The following is a 20,137-nucleotide window of genomic DNA, read 5'->3' as shown; positions in this document are numbered from 1 at the left end:
AATTAATGGGAGAAGAACAGGTTCCTAAGGAAGAAGTTCTTATGGAAGGTGTTCCTTTGGAACGAGTTCCTATGGAACGTGTTCCAAGTTTAGCTTCCGGGTTTATGGTTTAGGGGGTTATGTTTCATGGTTTAGGGTTCACAGTTCAGGGTTCACAGTTTAGGGTTCACAGTTTAGGATTCACAGTTTAGGATTCACAGTTTAGGATTCACAATTTAGGGTTCACAGTTTAGGGTTTACAGTTTAGGGTTTATGGTCTCAGGTTCAGGGTTCAGGGTTCAGGGTTCAGGGTTCAGGTTCTAGGGTTGACGGTTTAGTTTTTATGGTTTTAGCGTTTAGGTTCAGGGTCTAGGGTTCACGGTTCAGGGTTTATGGTCTCAGGTTCACGGTTCAGGGTTTAGGTTCTAGGGTTGACGGTTTAGTTTTTATGGTTTTAGCATTTAGGTTTTAGAGTTCAAAGTTTAGGGTTTATTGTTTAAGATGAAGGATATTGGTTTCATACCCCTTTTTGTCCTTTTTATTTTTTTTTTCCCCCTTTTTATATTTTATTGAAAAAAAAAAAAGAAAAAAGGAAGGAAAAAAAAGGATTTTTTCTTCCATATTTATTTCTTATTTTGTTTGCAAAAATTTTTTCCTTCTTTTTTTTTTGGTGAAAGGACAACTTTCCTTTATAGAAAAAAAAAAAAAAAAAACATTCTTCTTTTTTCTTTAAGAACATTATTATTTTTTTTTTTCCACTTGCGAAAAATATTTTTTTTTCTTTTTTTTTTTTTCCGCTTGCGAAAAATATTTCTTCTTCTTTTTTTTTTTTTTTTTTTTTGCGGAAAGCAGGAGGTTAAGCGCGCGCTCATATTGCGATGTGTCCGGTCCGCGAACACCCAAAAAAAAAAAAGAGGGTGTATGATGAAATATATTACAGTTGCAAAAAGGTCACAAGATATAAAAGAAAAACAAACGCATATCGGATACAAGGAAAAATTGTGTGTACATACGTGTTGGCACAAACAACTTTATCGAAGTACACATACATTGTACACAAAAAGTTTATACAGAATAACGAGAATATGCGGAAATGGCAGGGTTCAGTGCTTTCCGGGTTAAAAGTGAAGTTAGATCCGTGTTAAGGGTAAAAGTTGGTTACGGGTTAAGGGTAAAGTAGGTTCCGGGTTAAGGATAAAAGTTGGTTCCAGGTTAAAAGTAAAGTTAGTTCCGGGTTAAGGATAAAAGTTGGTTCCGGGTTAAGAGTAAAAGTTGGTTCCGGGTTAAAAGTAAAGTTGGTTCCGGGTTAAGCGTAAGGTAGGATCCGGGTTAAGGGTAAAAGTTGGTTACGGGTTAAAGGTAAAGTTGGTTCCGGGTTAAGGGTATGGTGGGTTCCGGGTTAAGGGTAAAAGTTGGTTCCGGGTTAAGGATAAAAGTGGGTTCCGGGTTAAGCATTAAAGTGTGTTCCGGGTTAAGGATAAAAGTGTGTTCCGGGTTAAGGATAAAAGTGTGTTCCGGGTTAAGGTGGATGTAAGATCAGGGTTTAGGGTTAAGGTAAAGTTGGTTCCGGGTTAAGGATAAGATGGGTTCTGGGCTAAAGATAAAATAGGTTTCGGGGTTAAGGATAAAAGTGGGTTCCGGGTTAAGGATAAAAGTGGGTTACGGGTTAAGGATAAAAGTGGGTTCCGGGTTAAGCATAAAAGTGGGTTCAGGGTTTAGGATAAAAATGGGTTCCCGGTTAAAAATAACGTAGGTTCCGGGTTAAGAATAATGTAGGTTCCGGGTTAAGGGTAAAAGTTGGTTACGGGTTAAGGGTAAAAGTAGGTTCCGGGTTAAAGATAAGGTGGGTTCCGGGTTAAGGGTAAGGTGGGTTCCGGGTTAAGGATGACGTATGTTCCGGGTTAAGGGTAAAAGTGGGTTCCGGGTTAAAGGTAAAAATAGGTTCCGGGTTAAGGGTAAAGGTGGGTTCCGGGTTAAGGGTAAAGGTGGGTTCCGGGTTAAGCATAAAGTAGGTTCCGGGTTAAGGGTAAAGGTGGGTTCCGGGTTAAGGATAAAAGGAGGTTACGGGTTAAAAGTAAAGTGGGTTACTGCTTAAGGATAAGATGGGTTTCGGGTTAAGGGTAAAAGTGGGTTCCTGGTTAAGGGTAAAAGTAGGTTCTGGGTTAAGGGTAAAAGTTGGTTCCGGATTAAAGATAAAGTTGGTTCCGGGTTAAAAATAAGGTAGGTTCCGGGTTAAGAGTAAAAGTTGGTTCCTGGGTTAAAAATAAGGTAGGTTCCGGGTTAAGGATAAAAGTGGGTTCCGGGTTAAGGATAAAAGTGGGTTCCGGGTTAAGGATAAAAGTGGGTTCCGGGTTAAGGATAAAAGTGGGTTTAGGGTTCAGGATAAAAGTGGGTTCCGGGTTAAGGATAAAAGTGGGTTCTGGCTTAAGGTGAATGTTAGATCAGGGTTTAGGGTTATGGTGATAGCAGGATCAGGATTTATGGTTATGGTGAATGTAGGATCAGGTTTCACGGTTATGGTGAAATTATGATCAACGTTTAGGGTTAATGTTTGTAGAGTATAGGTTTAGGGTTTAAGGTTATGTACTTGCATGAATGTTCTATGGGAGAAGAATGTATAGGTGTATATAAGGATGGATATTTATGGAGAATACTGCTTTCATGTATAATGAATGTATAAAGGTGGAGAAGGTGTTTTCTTTGTGGGAAAGGGAATAAACGTAAGGAGAAAATGAAAGAGAGAAGGAAAAGTTATGGGAGAAAGAAAAAGGAAAAGAAAAGAAGAAGGTGAAAGGAAATGAAAAGAAGAGGGAAGAAAACAAAAGAAATGCAATTGGAAAAAATGCTTGATGGAGGAGAGTTGCGTACATTTTTTTTTTTTTTCTCTCCTTGCCTTTTTTTTTTCACTCTTTTCTTTTATTTCTTATTTTCCCTTTTTTTCTTTTTCTTTTTTATCTATTTTCCTTAATTTATTATTATTTTTTTTTATTTATATATTTTTTATTATTTTTATTTCCTTGTAAAAGTGGGGGGGGCAATATATTTTTTTTCCTTATGGTGGAATACTGTCATTAGAATGGGAAATGAATTGTATAATAGTTGGAAATGAGGGGAGATGTTCTTCTTTTTTTTAGAATGTGGTGGATGTTCTTTTTTTTTTAGAATGAATTGTTTCTTTTTTCTTTTATTTATTTTTTTTTTTTTTTTTTGCTCTTTAAAACTTATTCTTTCTAATAAAGATATTCTTCCTAATATAAAAATATTCTTTCTAATAAAGATATTCTTTCTAATAAAGATATTCTTTCTAAGGAAGATATTTATTTCTAATAAAGATATTCTTTCTAATAAAGATATTTATTTCTAATAAAGATATTCCTTCTAATAAAGATATTTATTTCTAATAAAGATATTCTTTCTAATAAAGATATTCTTTCTAATAAAGATATTCTTTCTAATAAAGATATTCTTTCTAATATAAAAATATTCTTTCTAATAAAGATATTCTTTCTAATATAAATTTATATAGCGAAGGACAAATAGAATATTCACATGTTAAATTGAAGCAAAACAAACCAAATATACAATATATAAAAGTAAAGCAAAACAAATACAGTGGAGAAAAAAAGAAAAAATGGCATCTTTTTCTTTTATAAAAACATCCATATTAATCTTTGCATACCTATTCTTATGGTATCAAACCAATTATCACCACCAGGTATGAATAACAGAAAAATTTTTTTTTGTAATATTTTTTACAACTATAGGGGAAATTTTGGTGTGGGCTAAAACGTATATATATATGTATATATATATTATATATTATTTTGCCCCCACGCCAAAATAATTATTCATATTTATTATTCATGTTTAAGGAAAAAAGGGAAGGGCGGGGGAAGGTTTCAGGGATTTTAGGGTTTAGGGTTTAGAATATAGGGTTTAGTGTAAGAGTAAGATTCTGGGTTCCGGATTTAGGGTTTAGGGTTTAGGGTTTAGGGTTTCAGGGTTCAGTGTATAGGAGTAAGATTCTAGGTTCAGGGGGTTAGGAATTAAGGTTCGGGGGTGTTAGAAGTCAAATTCCTGGTTATAGACATAAGGTTTCAGGTCATACAGAGTAGGGTTCCGGGGTTAGGGTTTAGTATGCTTTGAAGGGGGGGATGGGGGGGAAGGAAAACCTTCCCCCCCCCTTTCCCTTAGAACATTCCTTACATATTCATATTTTCTATATATATATATATATTGTATATATATACATTTTTTTTTTTAGGTGAGTGCATTAAGTACATTAAATGATGATGATGTGTCAGATTCAAACAGTTTATACTCATCAGAGGACGATATAAATAATGGAAATGGTCATTTAAAGACATTAGGAAGTGATGGACCACATGTTCCCCATAAGGGTTATGGGGATTATCATCCTCCCCTTAAAAAGGGAGGAGGGGAACCCTCTGTAAGGAGGGGAAAGGGGGGAACTTCCCCCCCCTTTGGGGGACAATACCCTCATCCTACAAGTAAATATGGAACACCAAAAAAAAACCACGTCACCTCAAATTTTGGAACTGCAAATTTTGGAACCTTGAAGAGTGGAACACCAAAAAATAAAAGTTTCTCCCAAAGGAGTAAAAGAGTGAAGGATGTTTTAAAAGCTTTATGGAAGAAATGTGTATGTCAAGGTAAAAAACATCCACGTTGGATGATGTTCTTTGCGGTGGTTATTATGGTGATAATATATTTTGCACTTGCCTACTGTGCAAGCGCAGGTATGGCTGGGAATCATTTCTTTCTCCCTAAATGTGGGAAAGGCAAGGATAATACTATTGATATTCTTTCCACATTCCAGACGGCATTGAACTCTATAGAAGCAGTATATGTAATTCCTACTATAATAGGACTCCTTGTGATAGGTGCCTTATTTGGATTTTATTGTTGGAAATGGAAGGAATGTAACAAAAGAGAAAAATTTTAAATATATATCAGGACTATGAAATCTACACCAAAAAAAAATTAATCCCAAAAAGAAAAAAAAAAAAAATGAGAGGATATTTTTGCTAAGAAGATTATGGTGTGTAATTTTTTTCCTTTCTTTTTTTCTTTTCTTCTTCTTTTTATCGTTCCTCTTTAATTTTTTTTTTTTTCTTCTTTTTTTTTTTTTTTTTTTGGTTTAAACTCACAAACATATGTAAGACATCGTAAAAACTGCATTAAATGTGCAAACACAGTTTTAAATGTGAACCAGTTAAAATGATAACTGCGTAAAAAAGTGTATGCACAGTTTTAAATGATAACTCCGTAAAAAAGTGTATGCACAGTTTTAGATGATAACTCCGTAAAAAAGTGTATGCACAGTTTTAGATGAAAACTTCGTAAAAAAAAAATGTACGAACACAATTAAATGTGAACACCGTTAAATGTGAACACCGTTAAATGTGAACACCGTTAAATGTGAACACAATTAAATGTGAACCAGATAAAATGGAAACTACGTAAAATGTATCAACAGTTTTAAATGAAAACTGCCTAGAAAATTGTACGAACACAGTTAAATGGGAACCAGTTAAATGGAAACTATGTGAAATGTATTTTACAGTTTTAGATGAAAACTGCATTAAATGTGCGAACGCAGTTTTAAATGTCAACCAATTAAAATGATAACTACGTAAAATGAAAACTCTTAATTCTGTGAACAGTTTTAGATGGAAACTGCGTAAAATGAAAACTCTTAATTTTGTTGACAGTTTTAGATGAAAACTGCATTAAATGTGCAAACACAGTTTTAAATGTAAACCAGTTAAAATGATAACTCCGTAAAGAAGTGTATGCACAGTTTTAGATGAAAACTGCGTAAAATGAAAACTCTGAATTGTGTTGACAGTTTTAGTAGATGAGAACTGCATAAAATGTGCGAACACAGTTTTAAATGTGAACCAGTTAAATGTGAACACAGTTAAATGTGAACATTTAAATGGGAACTAGTTAAAATGATAACTCCGTAAAAAAGTGTATGCAAAGTTTTAGATGAAAAACTGCATTAAATGTGCGAACGCAGTTTTAAATGTGAACACCGTTAAATGTGAACCAGATAAAATGGAAACTACGTAAAATGTATCAACAGTTTTAAATGAAAACTGCCTAGAAAATTGTACGAACACAGTTAAATGGGAACCAGTTAAATGGAAACTATGTGAAATGTATTTTACAGTTTTAGATGAAAACTGCATTAAATGTGCGAACGCAGTTTTAAATGTCAACCAATTAAAATGATAACTGCGTAAAATGTTAACAACGTTTTAGATGAAAAACTGCATAAAATGTGCGAACACAGTGTTAAGTGTGAACCAGGTAAAATGATAACTACGTAAAATGTGAACAACGTTTTAGATGATAAACTGCATTTAATGTGCAAACACAATTAAATGTAAACCAGTTAAATGTAAACCATTTAAATGTAAACCATTTAAATATCAACCAGTTAAATGTGAACCAGTTAAATGTGAACACAGTTAAATGTGAACACAGTTAAATGTGAACCAGTTAAATGTCAACCAGTTAAATGTCAACCAGTTAAATGTCCACCAGTTAAATGTCAACCAGTTAAATGTTAACCAGTTAAATGTGAACCAGTTAAATGTGAACCAGTTAAATGGGAACCAGTTAAAATGATAACTCCGTAAAAAAGTGTATGCACAGTTTTAGATGAAAAACTGCATAAAATGCGCGAACATAGTTTTAAATGTGAACACCATTTTAAATGATAACTCCGTAAAAAAATGTATTGCACAGTTTTAGGTGAAAAACTGCATTAAATGTGCAAAGACAGTTTTAAATGTGAACACAGTTAAATGTCAACCAGTTAAATGTCAACCAGTTAAATGGAAACTGTATGAAATGTGAACCCGTTAAAATGATAACTGCGTAAAATGTTAACAACGTTTTGGATGAAAAACTGCATTAAATGTGCGAACACAATTAAATGGAAACCATTTAAATGTGAACCAGTTAAAATGATAACTCCGTAAAAAATGTATTGCACAGTTTTAGATGAAAACTTCGTAAAAAAAAAAATGTACAAACACAATTAAGCGTGAACTAGTTAAAATGAAAACTACGTAAAAAAATGTATGCATAGTTTTAAATGAAAACTGCGTAAAAAAAATGTTCGAACACTGTTAAATGTGAACACAGTTAAATGTGAAGACAATTAAATGTGAACCAGTTAAATGGAAACTACGTAAAATGTGAACACAGTTAAAAATGAACACCATTTTGAATGATAACTCCGTAAAAAATGTATGCACAGTTTTAAATGAAAACTGCGTAAAAAAAATGTTCGAACACTGTTAAATGTGAACACAGTTAAATGTGAACACAATTAAATGTGAACCAGTTAAAATGATAACTCCGTAAAAAATGTATTGCACAGTTTTAAATGTCAACCAGTTAAAATGATAACTCCGTAAAAAAGTGTATGCACAGTTTTAGATGAAAACTTCGTAAAAAAAAAATGTACAAACACAATTAAGCGTGAACTAGTTAAAATGAAAACTACGTAAAAAAATGTATGCACAGTTTTAAATGAAAACTGCGTAAAAAAAATGTTCGAACACTGTTAAATGTGAACACAGTTAAATGTGAAGACAATTAAATGTGAACCAGTTAAATGGAAACTACGTAAAATGTGAACACAGTTAAATGTGAACACAGTTAAAAATGAACACCATTTTGAATGATAACTCCGTAGAAAAATGTATTGCACAGTTTCAGATGAAAAACTGCATTAAATGTGCGAACGCAGTTTTAAATGTCAACCAATTAAAATGATAACTGCGTAAAATGTTAACAACGTTTTAGGTGAAAAACTGCATTAAATATGCGAACACAGTTTTAAATGGGAACCAGTTAAATGATAACTCCGTAAAAAAATGTATTGCACAGTTTTAGATGAAAAACTGCATTAAATGTGTGAACACAGTTAAATGGGAACCAGTTAAATGGAAACTATGTGAAATGTATTTTACAGTTTTAGATGAAGAAGTGCATTAAATGTGCAAAGACAGTTTTAAATGTGAACACCATTTAAAATGATAACTCCGTAAAAAAGTGTATGCACAGTTTTATGTCGATTGTACAAAGCGTATCGCGTAAATGACACACCCCGCGCAGCAGAAAAGTGCAAACGAGATACGGCACATCTGTTGCTGTTGCGCGAACTGCAACGGATATTTTCATGTACGCGCGGAGCAGAATTACACGGAAAAAAAAATGTTGCAGAAAAGAGAAAGACGTGGTAAAGGAAAAAAAATAAATTAGAATAAAAATAAATGGAAAAAATAAAATAAATTGGAAAAAATAAATATATATAAATAATAAAAAATAATAATAAATGAAATAAATACATAAACCAACAGAAGAAATTTATGTTGCCAAATGGAAAATTAAAAATTAACGCACACAATAAAAGAGGATTAGAGTAAAAGAAAAAAGGAGAAATCACCTAATTCAAAAGAAAGAAGAAGAAAAAATAAGTTTAAGAATTAATATTTAAAAAAAAAAAAAAAAGAGGAAAAGGAATTGTATGAAAAGAAGGAAAGGAAGAAAGAGAAAGAAAGTAAAAAAAGAGAAGAAAATAAAAGGAATTATCATCTAATATATGGGACAGAGAGCACTGTACTTGTATCACGGTCCGTTACTCCGAGAGTAGAGTTATCTGCTGATGAATATTCGGTAGAAGTGTCCGTTAGGTTATCAAAATGGTTGCGGATGGTAGATTCTCTTTTATGTCTTCCATTTCTCCTGTTACTCTTTACACTTCTACTGCCGTTGTTCTTTTTGAAGAGGGTATTATTTATCCAATTAGGTAATAAATTATACTACCACAAGAAAAAAGGGGTTGTCGTTGTACGTCCGTGTGAATATGTACGTACATATGTATATATCAATATATAAGTATACACATATATATCTCTATTTACTTACATCCGGTATATATATATTAATATATATATTTACATATACCACATATGTGTGTGCATATATGGGTACATTTATATACGTAGGTACAGGGTGTATATATATACATATACATACATATATACATATCTATATATATATGTATGTGTAATGGTTATTATTATTTATTTTTGGGGGATTTTTATTCTAATGGTAATTTTTTACCTTATATAAAAAGAACAGTATTGTTGGAATTCCTAAGAATACCGATCCAGAGGAAATAGCACCAGAGAGGGCAGAGCTTGTTCCAGACTTCGAGCTGTATAATGCAGCAGCTTCAATTTCGGATACTACTGTGCAATTTAAATTGGGTACGCTCCCGAAATCGTCTCCACCATTTACTTTTTTCATTTCTTCACAGAATGTATCATTATTCCCGCTCTGTATACATTGTGCTCGCACAGTTCGGTAAGCAGATCGAATAGCTTGCAAATAAATATGATATGTCTCAGTACACGGGTGATCACCAGATCCTAAGGTCTCCCCTATAAGAGTACGGTCTGTAAGATAGTCATACACTCTTTTCCAGTGTGGGAAAAATGTCATCCCTTCAGTTTTAAAGCGGAAAGAACAGCCATGGTCAGTTCCACCATGGGACATTGCTCCTTTCACCTTTTCCATAGCTTCTTTGAATGATGTAGTATTCCCCTTAAATTTCTTCCAAAAAATATTTCCCACCCAGAAGTAGAAAAAATCACAGAACTTATTATTATTGGTTAATTGTCCCCTCCTCATATTCTTTATATAGCATAGAGCCCGTACAATTTGGTTTTCATATTCTTTAAGATTCGGATTTTCCCCTAACGTAACTTTTGTCTGTGTGGGCCATGAATCTCCTTCACAAGTCGTTAAACCATTCTCGAACATCTTATAGTACTGTAAATATGACTGTAATCCCTCTAAATTTTTCCTCTATAAAAAGGCAATTTAGGTAAAAGCATCCGTATTCTATATATAATTACAATTTTCCACTTTTTCTATTGATGCATTCATGAAAAGTATTTATGCGGTGTATGCTATGAAGAATTATCTTATAAACTATAAAAAAATAAAAAATATATAAAATAACGTAACATACCCCAAGTATATCTCCCGCCATTATAACTACGGTTCATGTATACATTCCTCTCTTAAGAAATAAGTTCTACTTTAATAATGATTTGTACATTCGTACATTTATAATAAATGTGTATAGGGAAAATCTTCCTTATCCCCCTAATGGGTTATACATATATACATATATATGCATATATGGTATATATATATTGATATACATATACGTTATACATATATATATGTATCTACATACGTATACATATGTACACCTATATATGTATATATATAAACATATATACATATGTATGTATATGTATGAAATTCTTCCTTTAATCATTAATACACATATCCCTTCATACCCCCCCATAAAAGATAGAACCCTTTCGATAAACGTGCACAGGAATTATAGATAATAGTACTATATAATGTGAAATATATATAAATACAAAAAAAAAAAGAAATAAATAAACATCTAGAAAAACCGAACCTAACATACCTGAACACATATATACATTCCTTATATAATAGAATTCAAAATGCAAAACATAGAATCGCATATGTTGTTATATATTTCTTCCGTATGCCACGTACAAAGAAGTTGTACATTCCTCCTTCCTGAATTACAACTATGCTTAACCTTCTACTTTATGCTCATTATTACATTAAAAAGAAAAAAAAAAAAGTTCATTAACGAATTCTACCATATATAAAAAGCATTATACACTACATATACATATATACGCTCTCTTCCCTCCTCCTCTTCCTTCTTCGGATATGCTTATGCTACGATCGCCTCGAATAGGAAAAAAAGAGAAATGCTATTCATAAAAAATTTTCACATATTATAATAGATGCATATGGCATTACATGTATTCACTCTATATACGTGTTCGAGAAAAAAATGATACATTATATTTAATATCCCATGTGCACCATTTTCCGCCCTGGAACCGGTTCAGGGTTCAGGTTCACAGTTTAGGGTCCATGGTGTAAGGTTCACAGTTTAGGGTCCATGGTGTAAGGTTCACAGTTTAGGGTTCAGGGTTTAGGGTTCAGGGTTTAGGGTTTAGGGTTCAGGGTTTAGTGTTTAGGGTTCAGGGTTTAGGGTTCAGGGTTTAGGGTTTTTTAGGGTTTAGGGTTCAAGGTTTAGGGTTTAGGTTTTAGTGGTTTAGGGTTCAGGGTTTAGGGTTCAGGGTTTAGAGTTTCAAGGTTTAGGGTTTATGGTTTAAGGTTCACAGTTTAGGGTTCAGGTTTTGGTTTAGGTTTAGAGTTCACAGTTTAGGGTTCACATTTTAGGGTTCACATTTTAGGGTTCACAGTTTAGGGTTTAGGTTTCAGGGTTTAGGGTTAGGGTTTAGGGTTTAGGGTTCAGGGTTTAGGGTTCAGGGTTTAGGGTTTAGGGTTCAGGGTTTAGGGTTTAGGGTTCAGGGTTTAGGGTTTAGGGTTCCGGGTTTAGGAGTAGGGTTCCAGGTTTAGGAGTAGGTTTCCGGGTTTAGGAGTAGGGTTCCGGATTTAGGAGTAGGGTTCCGGGTTTAGGAGTAAGGTTCAGGGTTTAGGAGTAGGGTTCCGGATTTAGGAGTAGGGTTCCGGGTTTAGGACAAAGGTCTCAAGGTGTTAGGACTTAGAATCCCGGTTTAGGAGGAAGGTGTAAGGGTGTTAGGACATAAATTCCGGGTTTAGGAATGAAGGTTGTAGGGGTGTCAGAAGTAAGATTCCGGGTTTAGGAATGAAGGTTGTGGGGGTGTCAGAATTCAGATTCCGGGTTGAGGAGGAAGGTTGTAGGTGTGTTGGAATAACGTTGTGGTGGTGTAGGAATAAGGTGGTAGGGGTGTCAGAATAAGGTGATAAGGGTGTCCGAATAAGGTTGTAATGGTGTCCGAATAATGTTGTAATGGTGTCAGAATAAGGTTTGAGGTTTTAGGAATAAGGTTCCGGGTTTAGCTTTAGTTGAGTAAGGGGGAAGAAGGGAAAAACTCCTCGCAGACAGAGACCGCATACTACACACAAACCGGATGACGGGGGAAAAAACGGAAACTGTACACCACAACCAGGCAACCAAAAAAAAAAAAAAAAAAAAAAAAAAAAAAATTAAGAAGGTTTGAGGGGAAAGGATGATGATGATCTTGTGGGGTGATAGAAGTGAGATTCAGTTTATAGGAAGAATGTTGTAGAGTGCTGGAATAAAGTTGCAGAGTGTAGGAGTAAGGTTTGAGGGGTGTTGGAATAAAAGTTTTAGGGGTGTTGGAATAAAATTTTTAGGGGCGTTGGAATAAGGTTTCGGGGGTTAGCTTTAGCTGCTTTAGGGGGTGGGGTAGAGAAGGAAAAATTCCTCGCAGACAAACCAAACCGGATACTACACATTAAAAGGATACTGCACCAACGGGAGAAGGGGAGCCCGATATGTGGAATTTGAAAAAAGAAAAATATATCGTGATTTAATAACAAACTTTGTCACAGAAAGAAAATTAGCCAGAAGATAAAAAAAAAAAAAAAAAAAAAAATTATAGTCACAAAAAAAAAAAAAACTGTTGTCACAGAAAAAATATATATATTAGCCAAACGAAAAAAAAAAAAAAGGTTTGCATTGCGTGGTAGCTTATTCGCCTTCCGCAGCATGCAAACCTTTTTTTTTTTTTTTTTTTTTTTTGCAAGAATACGAAGAAGAGAAACGTGCGAAACGGCTTGCACCCCGCCCGCACGTACATACGGTGCAAGTACCCATTTTGATATATTTTTCTAAATTCGCAAAAAAAATTATCAAACAGCCAATTATAGCTGAAGAAAGGAAAATTTGTTTGCAGAACTATTCCGTCCTATTTTACAAGAAACAGTTCTTTTTCCTCTAATGAGCAGATTTTTGGCCTACCCCAGATGTGCGAGTTGTCATCCCAATTTTTAGCATACCTCTTTAAACTAAGAGGGGTCCACTGTAAGTCCCTCTCTGACGGGCATTATCACTGCTCCTCTTTGTCCTTAAGTTAAGAAATGACCTCCTAAAATGGTCATCCTTTTTATTGTTTCTTCTTTCTTCTTTACTCCTAACGAAGCCTATTTGTAAATTGTCCTTATCGAAAATGGTGTAGTATGATTTTATAAATATTTGTCCCAGTGTCCATCCGTCTATTTGGCTTTCGTCCTTGTGTTCGTCCGCTTCAATTCCGAGGACGCATTCTCTGGTCCAGTTTTCTTCATTCAAATACTCAATAACGTAGTCGTTTGGCGACATAACCAATTCGATGATGGCTGAACCTTCTATCCCTTCAATTCCCTTGGACTTTATTTGAAATACAATATAAGGGAGCTTCTCTTTATCCTCACAAGAATTTACTTTCAAATCGTTCAGGTAACCTTCCATTGTTCTCTTCGGAGCATATATGAAGAACGTCCCTGTGTCAACAATGGACTTCTTCCCTCCATCATGAAAACCTTCGTACTTCACGACAACCTCGTCCACCTTCCCTTTGACGCTAACATCTGGTGCGTATTCCTTCCTTACTCCCATGATGTCAACTGGCAGGGGGGGGGAAGAAGCGAGGCACACATAAACACTCGTGCCCGCATAAATAGTAATGAACACATATGTGGACGTCTGAGCTTCATCCCTCCAACATCTGTCTATGTGAATCCCTTCACTTGAGTGCCTCCCTCACTTGTCCAAAAACCCATGTCGGTCGAGACGGGGCTCCACCTATCCATATTGTAAGGTAATAATGAAGGGGGGTAAAATGACAAATGGTTAAGCAATATATATGCGCATACAAACATGCACATGTTGGCACCCCTGATCAATGGACTTCCAGACTGGGGAAATAGAAATGTTCTGTGAGGTATAGACTCACATAACTTCCTCCTCGGGTGATCTCTTCAACCGATTGTCCACCCCTCCGAAGGTGATAAATCCCCCTGCGCAAAAGAAGGTGTATCAAAGCTGTCATAACTTGTAGCCGATACGGATGAGGGGGCAAATGTTGCAGACGATATGTCCAGATAATTCATCTTCAGGACGGATCTATCATAACTCCTTCTGGTCGACGTGCGCACTCGAATGGTGACAAGTCAGATGCACACTCATACCTCCGTCAGATAGGTAGTAGCCAAACTGGTTCTTGTAGCCCATCTCTGTTAAGATATTTTCATCCTTCAAATGGTCCAAGCTAAGAAGAGTTAAGTATAGAGGGGTATTAATTTATGCTCATAGGTATGTACTTACGAATGTTTATGTATTGGTGGGGAAAAACCTCCATTCGTCATTCCCCCTCGGGGATGATAAGGGGCAATTCGTGTAAGACTGAAAGGGCCACCAAATTGGCCACCACCCCCCGGGGGGAGGCAACAAATCCAACTAACAAAGGCTTAATCCCGCGCTGCCTTGAATCCGCGTTCTCAAACCCGAGACCTAAAATACCATCCTTGTTTGTGTGGGCGTAGAATCAGGCAGGTAATACAAAAAAGTAAGGGGAGGGAAGTTATATGGACAAAGGTAATTGTAAAGTAGTGTGCCCTGAAGTGGAAATGCACTCGGAAGATATTCTCCAAATATGAGAAGGACAATTTAAATCACTATGTAATGTTACCCACTTAAATTCTTCTAAGACGGGTATTTCTATCTTCGTCTGTAAGAAGTATGATCAGAAAAAATTTTTGTGGCCTAAGTATTTTTTTTTTTTTTTTTTTTTTAACATATATGATTATCCCTAAAATAGCTAGTAGACCAAGACCCTGAAACAATCAAGTAGGTCTGTCTTCCTTCCTTTCCGCCCCCACGTACAGCAAAGGCAATGTTTGTGTTCGGAACGGACAGATTTGCGCCTAACTTTATGGTGTCGTATCCTGCACAGTTGGTATGACTCATGTATGTAGATAAGAATTACACATAATTATATGCAAATGGCGACAGGGTAACATCGATAGGGCCGTCACAACACACTTATGTAGGTACAACAACCTTGGCATACCGTCAAACCCGATGATTTTCCCACTGAGATAATTAATCTCCAACAACGTTGGGATGCCTTCCTTGTTAAATTTATTTTTAAATGATTTCGTGCGCTTATATTTATTGTGAGAGTCGGGAAAATTATCTCCTCTACAATTTTCGAAAGGAATCCAAAACTCAGTAGAACCCGTGTCGAATAAAACATTTATCACATTTTCCGATTTCTCCCCGATGGCCACTTGGCCATAGTATGTTGTCATTTTTTTTGATGGTATGTCTTCCTTGATCAATTTGATTAAAATGGGGCTGTTCTTTTGGTTGGCCTTTTCTGAGGTAAGATCACCATGCACGCGATGCGGAAAATCCATCTGCATTTTATCTACCCCATGGGACGCAACGTAAAAGTTGCTCCCCATTGTATTCTTCAGAAGGGAAGATGAAAATGTACTTAGCCATATGTTCAGAAGGCACAAGAAGCCAATTCGCGCAACCATGTTGGGCGTCATCATAACGTCCCTCACAAATGGGGGTGAAAAAAAAAAAAAGAAAAAAAAAGAGAGAACAAAAAACACAAACAAACAGACATATACATATATATGTGTAGGTAGCTGTGGCCACAGGTCAACGACGGAGAAACAAGATAAGTCTCCTTCGATAAAGAGAACAAACACACACAAAAAAAAAAACAGTTTTAAAACATTCCTATTTATTCACTTAATTGGATGAGAAAAATGTCCATTCCATTGTATTACCCCATTTTGGACTTTCCCTTAATTTCACCTTTTCGTTAAGCGCTGTCTTACCCGCAGATCCTTCATCGCCTCTTTTTCCATTTTCCCATTTGCGTATTTTTTATTTGCATTGACTAATTTTTAATGTCTTTACACTTAAAAAAAAAGTGTGCACTTTGCTCAAAACGTACAGGTAAGAAGTGAAGGAATGGTAAAATCACCACGTCAAACAGACAGACACACACAAAATCGTTTGCATTGGTGTGATCGAAAAGAATGACATAAAAATACGTTTTCCTCATGTAGACAAGTTGGTTGAATTTTTTTGCTCCCCCCGTGGAGTGGCATGCAAGCTTCCAAAGGACGATCCGCCTAGCCGAAATGGACAAGTGAAACGCCCAACGGGGACCAAATGTATGGAAAGTGTAGGAACATGGGAAATTGAAACAGGTTGCGAAAAAGCGAAATTCCTTTCTCTCTTCCCTTTCCTGTTTCTCGTCATCCCAGCCTTTTTACCCTCTTGTTCATTTTCACTTTTATTAGAAGGGATAAAAAAAAGAAAGTTTTCAAAAAAAGCCTTCAAAAAATGTCTTAAAAAATACCGATAAAACCGCATAAAAATGGTATCCACCTTAAGTTACATCAGAATTCACATGGAGAGTGATAATAAAAACAAAAAATGCTGTATGCCTATATACCGGCATAATTACGTGCACACAGTGTTGAAATGAGAAAAAAAAAAAAATTAGTATATATGCCTACAAGCATATTTTATTAAAAATCTTCGTAACGTAATATGATAGTGAAATAATTTAATTCAGTCTGTTTTTAAGAAAGACACAAATGTGGTAGAGAATTGGATTTTTCTCCTTTTTCTTTTCCTTTACTTTCGTGCATATTTCCATTCGTGAGATTACATTTTGGAAAATTTACAAATTCGCAAATAAGCGTGGAAAACCGATGGGGTGACCAAAAAGGCGACGTGACAGGGGAAAGAAGAGGTGAGTAAACGGTTGAGCAGCTGCAGACATTCAAAATAACATGAAGTGTAAGAAGAGATACAATAAAAAAAAATGAATTAGTGATTAAATAGGCGATCGAATTGGCAATCGAATTGGCAATCGAATTGGTTACCGAATTGACGGTCACATGAACGACACGTTCGCAGCCTAGTGCATAACCGAATCGGAGATGGGTGATGAATAAGTTTTAATGCAATTATCATTTGGCACAGGGCTTCCAGCCCACTCACACGGAAAGGTGCTACCTTTTTTTTTTTTTTTTTTTTTTCTGCCATGCTGCCGTTCCCCTATTTTCTCTCACCGTCTGTTGAAAATAATCCATTTGACAGGTAGGTAAATAGGAAGATACGAAAATGGTTGTATGTAGACCCGTAAATCAAGCGGCGGGTGCGACTGCCTCCTGCTCTGTATTTCCTTCGCCGGGTTGTTCTTCCTTTACCATCTGTTCGTGCTCAGCACTCCACTTGATATTTTCATCTTCCACTTTTTGCAAACGCTCGTTTATTGTGTTCGCCTTGGTCACGAAGTTGTTGTATCCTGTCACTATTAGCTGATTGTTAAAATAAGCTTCGATGTTCTTTCCCGTAATGGCAACAAGAGATCCCGATGTGTTGTACAAACTACAATTATCGAAAATTAATTGGACGTCTTTAATAAATTCAGTCGGCAATCCGTATTGCCCTTTTTTCAATTTAGTTTTTACACAATTAAATGACATTGGATTTTTTATAACGTCATAATAATCTGGACAATTCTGTTTTTTCGCGTCTACTAGCTTTTCGAAGATATGTCCTCCTTCGTATTTGCTTAGACTCTGAATTATTTGGTTCGCTATAAGATACCACTGCTTGTTGAAGGGGTCAGTTGAGTGGTTTACTTCTACATTCGGTGTGGTGGTCATGTTCCTTGTCCATAAAGCTATATCAGGGAATTTCCTCTCAAATTCTTTTAACTTTATCAATGGCGCATCCACCCACAGCTGCGGGTCTTCTTCCTCCAGAGGTCTGTACTGTAGCTTGTACTTCTTTCGCAGGGCGTTAACTGTTAAAAGAGAGGCAACAAATTTAACGAACGGATAAATATAAATGTGATAAAAAAAAAAAAAAAAAAAAAAAAAGCGGGGGGATACCAGAGGGTGAAAATCTGGAATATCCAACCAGAATGTACTCCTCTGCTCAGGATGGTACACCCACACTTCGCTTACACAAATAGCACGCTGTACATATAGATAGGGACGCGCATTTTTCTGGTTGTCACAAATTTTTTTTTTACCGTTACTGTTGGAATCCCCCGGGGTGCTGGAAATTGCGTTGCTTTCACTTTTCACATTCCCTCCTTGGACACCCGCTGCGTTTTATTTAAAGGAAAGGTATGGAAGGGAAGAATTAGGTTACATGTTTGTCCTTTTAAAATGTGGAAGGCACGTTTTGCAATCAAGCATGCATGCCTGCGCCAAATGGTGGATTCTCAAGGGGAAAATCAAACAAAGGATACACAACAATATGAAAGCATTGCACTAACGCAATATCGAACAGAGGGTTGTGCTACAAATATCGCGCCTGTACGTACCTGTGGTGGCCGCCTCCGCAGAAGGCTTAGTCACTGTCTTGGTATTTTTGAGTAAGTTGATAATGTTGTTGTGCCCATTCCCCTTGGCGAACGTCAAAGCGGTTCGCCTCTGTGCATCTTTGATGGCGGGGTTAACCCCATTCTCCAGCAGACACTTCACCGTGTCGTACCTCCCATCCCTACACGCATAAAACAAACAAGTCTGTTTATTCAAATCGAGTAGGTTAGGGTTCGCCCCTTTCTTTATTAAAGCCTCCACGCATTCAGTCTTCCCTTCTCTGGAGGCATAAAATAGGCATGTTTGTCCAAAATTATCCGCGTCATTTGGGTTACAACCCTTCTCAATTAAGTACGTACATAAATTGGTATGCCCTTCTCTGGCGGCATAAAACAAGCAAGTCTGTTTCATTAAATCTTTTGAGGTGGGATTGCAGATAGCAAATCTTTCAATCAATAGCTTACATAATTCTACCGACTCTTCATCATTTTTTCTAGCAGTCACATAAAACAAAGGAGTGGAGTGTGTCTGCTTATCTATTATTTCTATCTTGCTACTATATTCTCCCTTGTCATTGACTTCATACTCTTTGTAATTTTCTTCAAGGAATTTGAGTACATTTTCAAGGTTGTCTTCTCTTATGGATTTTATTAGGGGGAGGGAGTTAAAGTCTTCAAGTACCATTTGTTACTAGTCTCTGTATATGGTGGCGTGTTGTCCAGTCCCCGTGATGGGAATTGATCTGGGTGGTCTGCCTAAATAAGCGGAAGCTACGCAATATCCTCGTATTCGGAGTGGCCGATACGATGGAAATGGTGTAGCGTGGATGATGCCTCCGCGGTGTGCCGGCGAAGTTACCATAGCATGTTCTTCTCCCGTTTCCTTAAACGTTACGTGGAAATGTAATCAAGCGGTCTGTGTGTTAATGGGGTGGTGGCTGCAAATGATGACCGGGGAAAAATATTCAAGTATACAAGAAAAGGAGGGGAGGAATAAAAATATGCCTGTGAGGAAAAAAGTAGGCAATTTGTTGGAGTAACGTAAAAAAAAAAAAAAAAGGAAGAACAAAAAGAGCAAAAGCAAAGGCGTAAAAAAAAAACAAACAGAAGGAAAAAGAAGGGGGGAGGAGAAAAAGTCAAATAAGAAAGGCTTCTCTACCTCACAACAAATTATTTCATTTTTTAAAAAATTGAAAAGCATTTTTTTACTATTATTTTATTTTTTTTTTTTTATATGTAAAATTTTGAAATTGGCAAATTGAAAAAAAGAAAAAAAAAAAAAAAAAAAAAAAAAAGTCACCTCACTGGGACTTCACCCGAATTTGGAACAGAGAATAAATGAAATGGCATTTTATGCGCACATAGCCAACTGTAGTTATTTTGTATACCTTATAAATGTTATGCCTCTTTACAATTGTATGTACGTTGCTGGCATGGGCTAGGTCCCCTTTTTTTTGTACAAGGTTCGATAGCGCAGTTACCCCCACGTACACGCGCGCGCATGTGTTTTCCCCGGTAACTACATATCCTTGTATAATTCACTTATTTTAATTGCCCCCTCCCAGAAGAGGCCTTCCGCGCGTTAATTTCTCCGCTTTGGCCCTCCACTTGTGATGGAAATTTTTTCTACAAATTTAAGCGTAGGCAGGTACATGAATGTACATACAACGTGAGTATACGTAACATTTGCATGCCACGTGCATTTTTTTTTTTTTTGTGTCCCCGTTGGAAACTTCGAAGCTGCGACATTCCATTTTTCCCGGAGGAAGTTACATTTCATTGGCCTGTATTTATGAAGAACCATCTTCTAGGCATAACCTACACTTGCACTTGACGAATTT

The 20,137-nt window shown here is 36.0% G+C and overlaps 5 protein-coding genes across 5 annotated transcripts in view; 2 read left to right on the top strand and 3 right to left on the bottom strand.

Annotated features, from left to right (window-relative positions):
- The window catches only part of PKNH_0618900 (SICAvar, type I), a gene marked incomplete at both ends in the record, with an annotated part of 18,872 nt that extends 18,759 nt beyond the window's left edge, over window positions 1–113 (top strand). The window contains one exon of the mRNA XM_039113662.1: window positions 1–113. This exon is cut by the window's left edge and continues 301 nt beyond it. Coding sequence (XP_038969542.1) covers window positions 1–113 — 113 coding nt within the window.
- Window positions 114–3,610: 3,497 nt separating this feature from the next.
- Window positions 3,611–4,945, top strand: PKNH_0618800 (uncharacterized protein; the record flags this gene model as incomplete). Its single annotated transcript, XM_002261823.1, has 2 exons — window positions 3,611–3,694; window positions 4,244–4,945. 2 exons carry the CDS (start codon window positions 3,611–3,613, stop codon window positions 4,943–4,945), a joined length of 786 nt encoding a protein of 261 aa, XP_002261859.1.
- Window positions 4,946–8,615: 3,670 nt separating this feature from the next.
- Window positions 8,616–10,084, bottom strand: PKNH_0618700 (KIR-like protein; the record flags this gene model as incomplete). Its single annotated transcript, XM_002261822.1, has 3 exons — window positions 8,616–8,846; window positions 9,151–9,897; window positions 10,064–10,084. 3 exons carry the CDS (start codon window positions 10,082–10,084, stop codon window positions 8,616–8,618), a joined length of 999 nt encoding a protein of 332 aa, XP_002261858.1.
- Window positions 10,085–12,949: 2,865 nt separating this feature from the next.
- PKNH_0618600 (aspartyl protease, putative) lies at window positions 12,950–15,483 on the bottom strand (the record flags this gene model as incomplete). Its single annotated transcript, XM_002261821.1, has 8 exons — window positions 12,950–13,551; window positions 13,692–13,729; window positions 13,881–13,944; window positions 14,116–14,195; window positions 14,389–14,450; window positions 14,616–14,654; window positions 14,810–14,871; window positions 14,997–15,483. 8 exons carry the CDS (start codon window positions 15,481–15,483, stop codon window positions 12,950–12,952), a joined length of 1,434 nt encoding a protein of 477 aa, XP_002261857.1.
- A 1,623-nt stretch (window positions 15,484–17,106) lies between these two features.
- Window positions 17,107–18,981, bottom strand: PKNH_0618500 (bromodomain protein 1, putative; the record flags this gene model as incomplete). Its single annotated transcript, XM_002261820.1, has 3 exons — window positions 17,107–17,771; window positions 18,003–18,077; window positions 18,300–18,981. 3 exons carry the CDS (start codon window positions 18,979–18,981, stop codon window positions 17,107–17,109), a joined length of 1,422 nt encoding a protein of 473 aa, XP_002261856.1.
- Between the last annotated feature and the right edge of the window lie 1,156 nt (window positions 18,982–20,137).

This window comes from Plasmodium knowlesi (genome assembly GCF_000006355.2).
Source record: "Plasmodium knowlesi strain H genome assembly, chromosome: 6".
Taxonomy (NCBI): Eukaryota; Apicomplexa; class Aconoidasida; order Haemosporida; family Plasmodiidae; genus Plasmodium; species Plasmodium knowlesi.
Note: the sequence above shows the minus strand (reverse complement) of the source record. Positions and strands in the feature narration are given on the sequence as shown.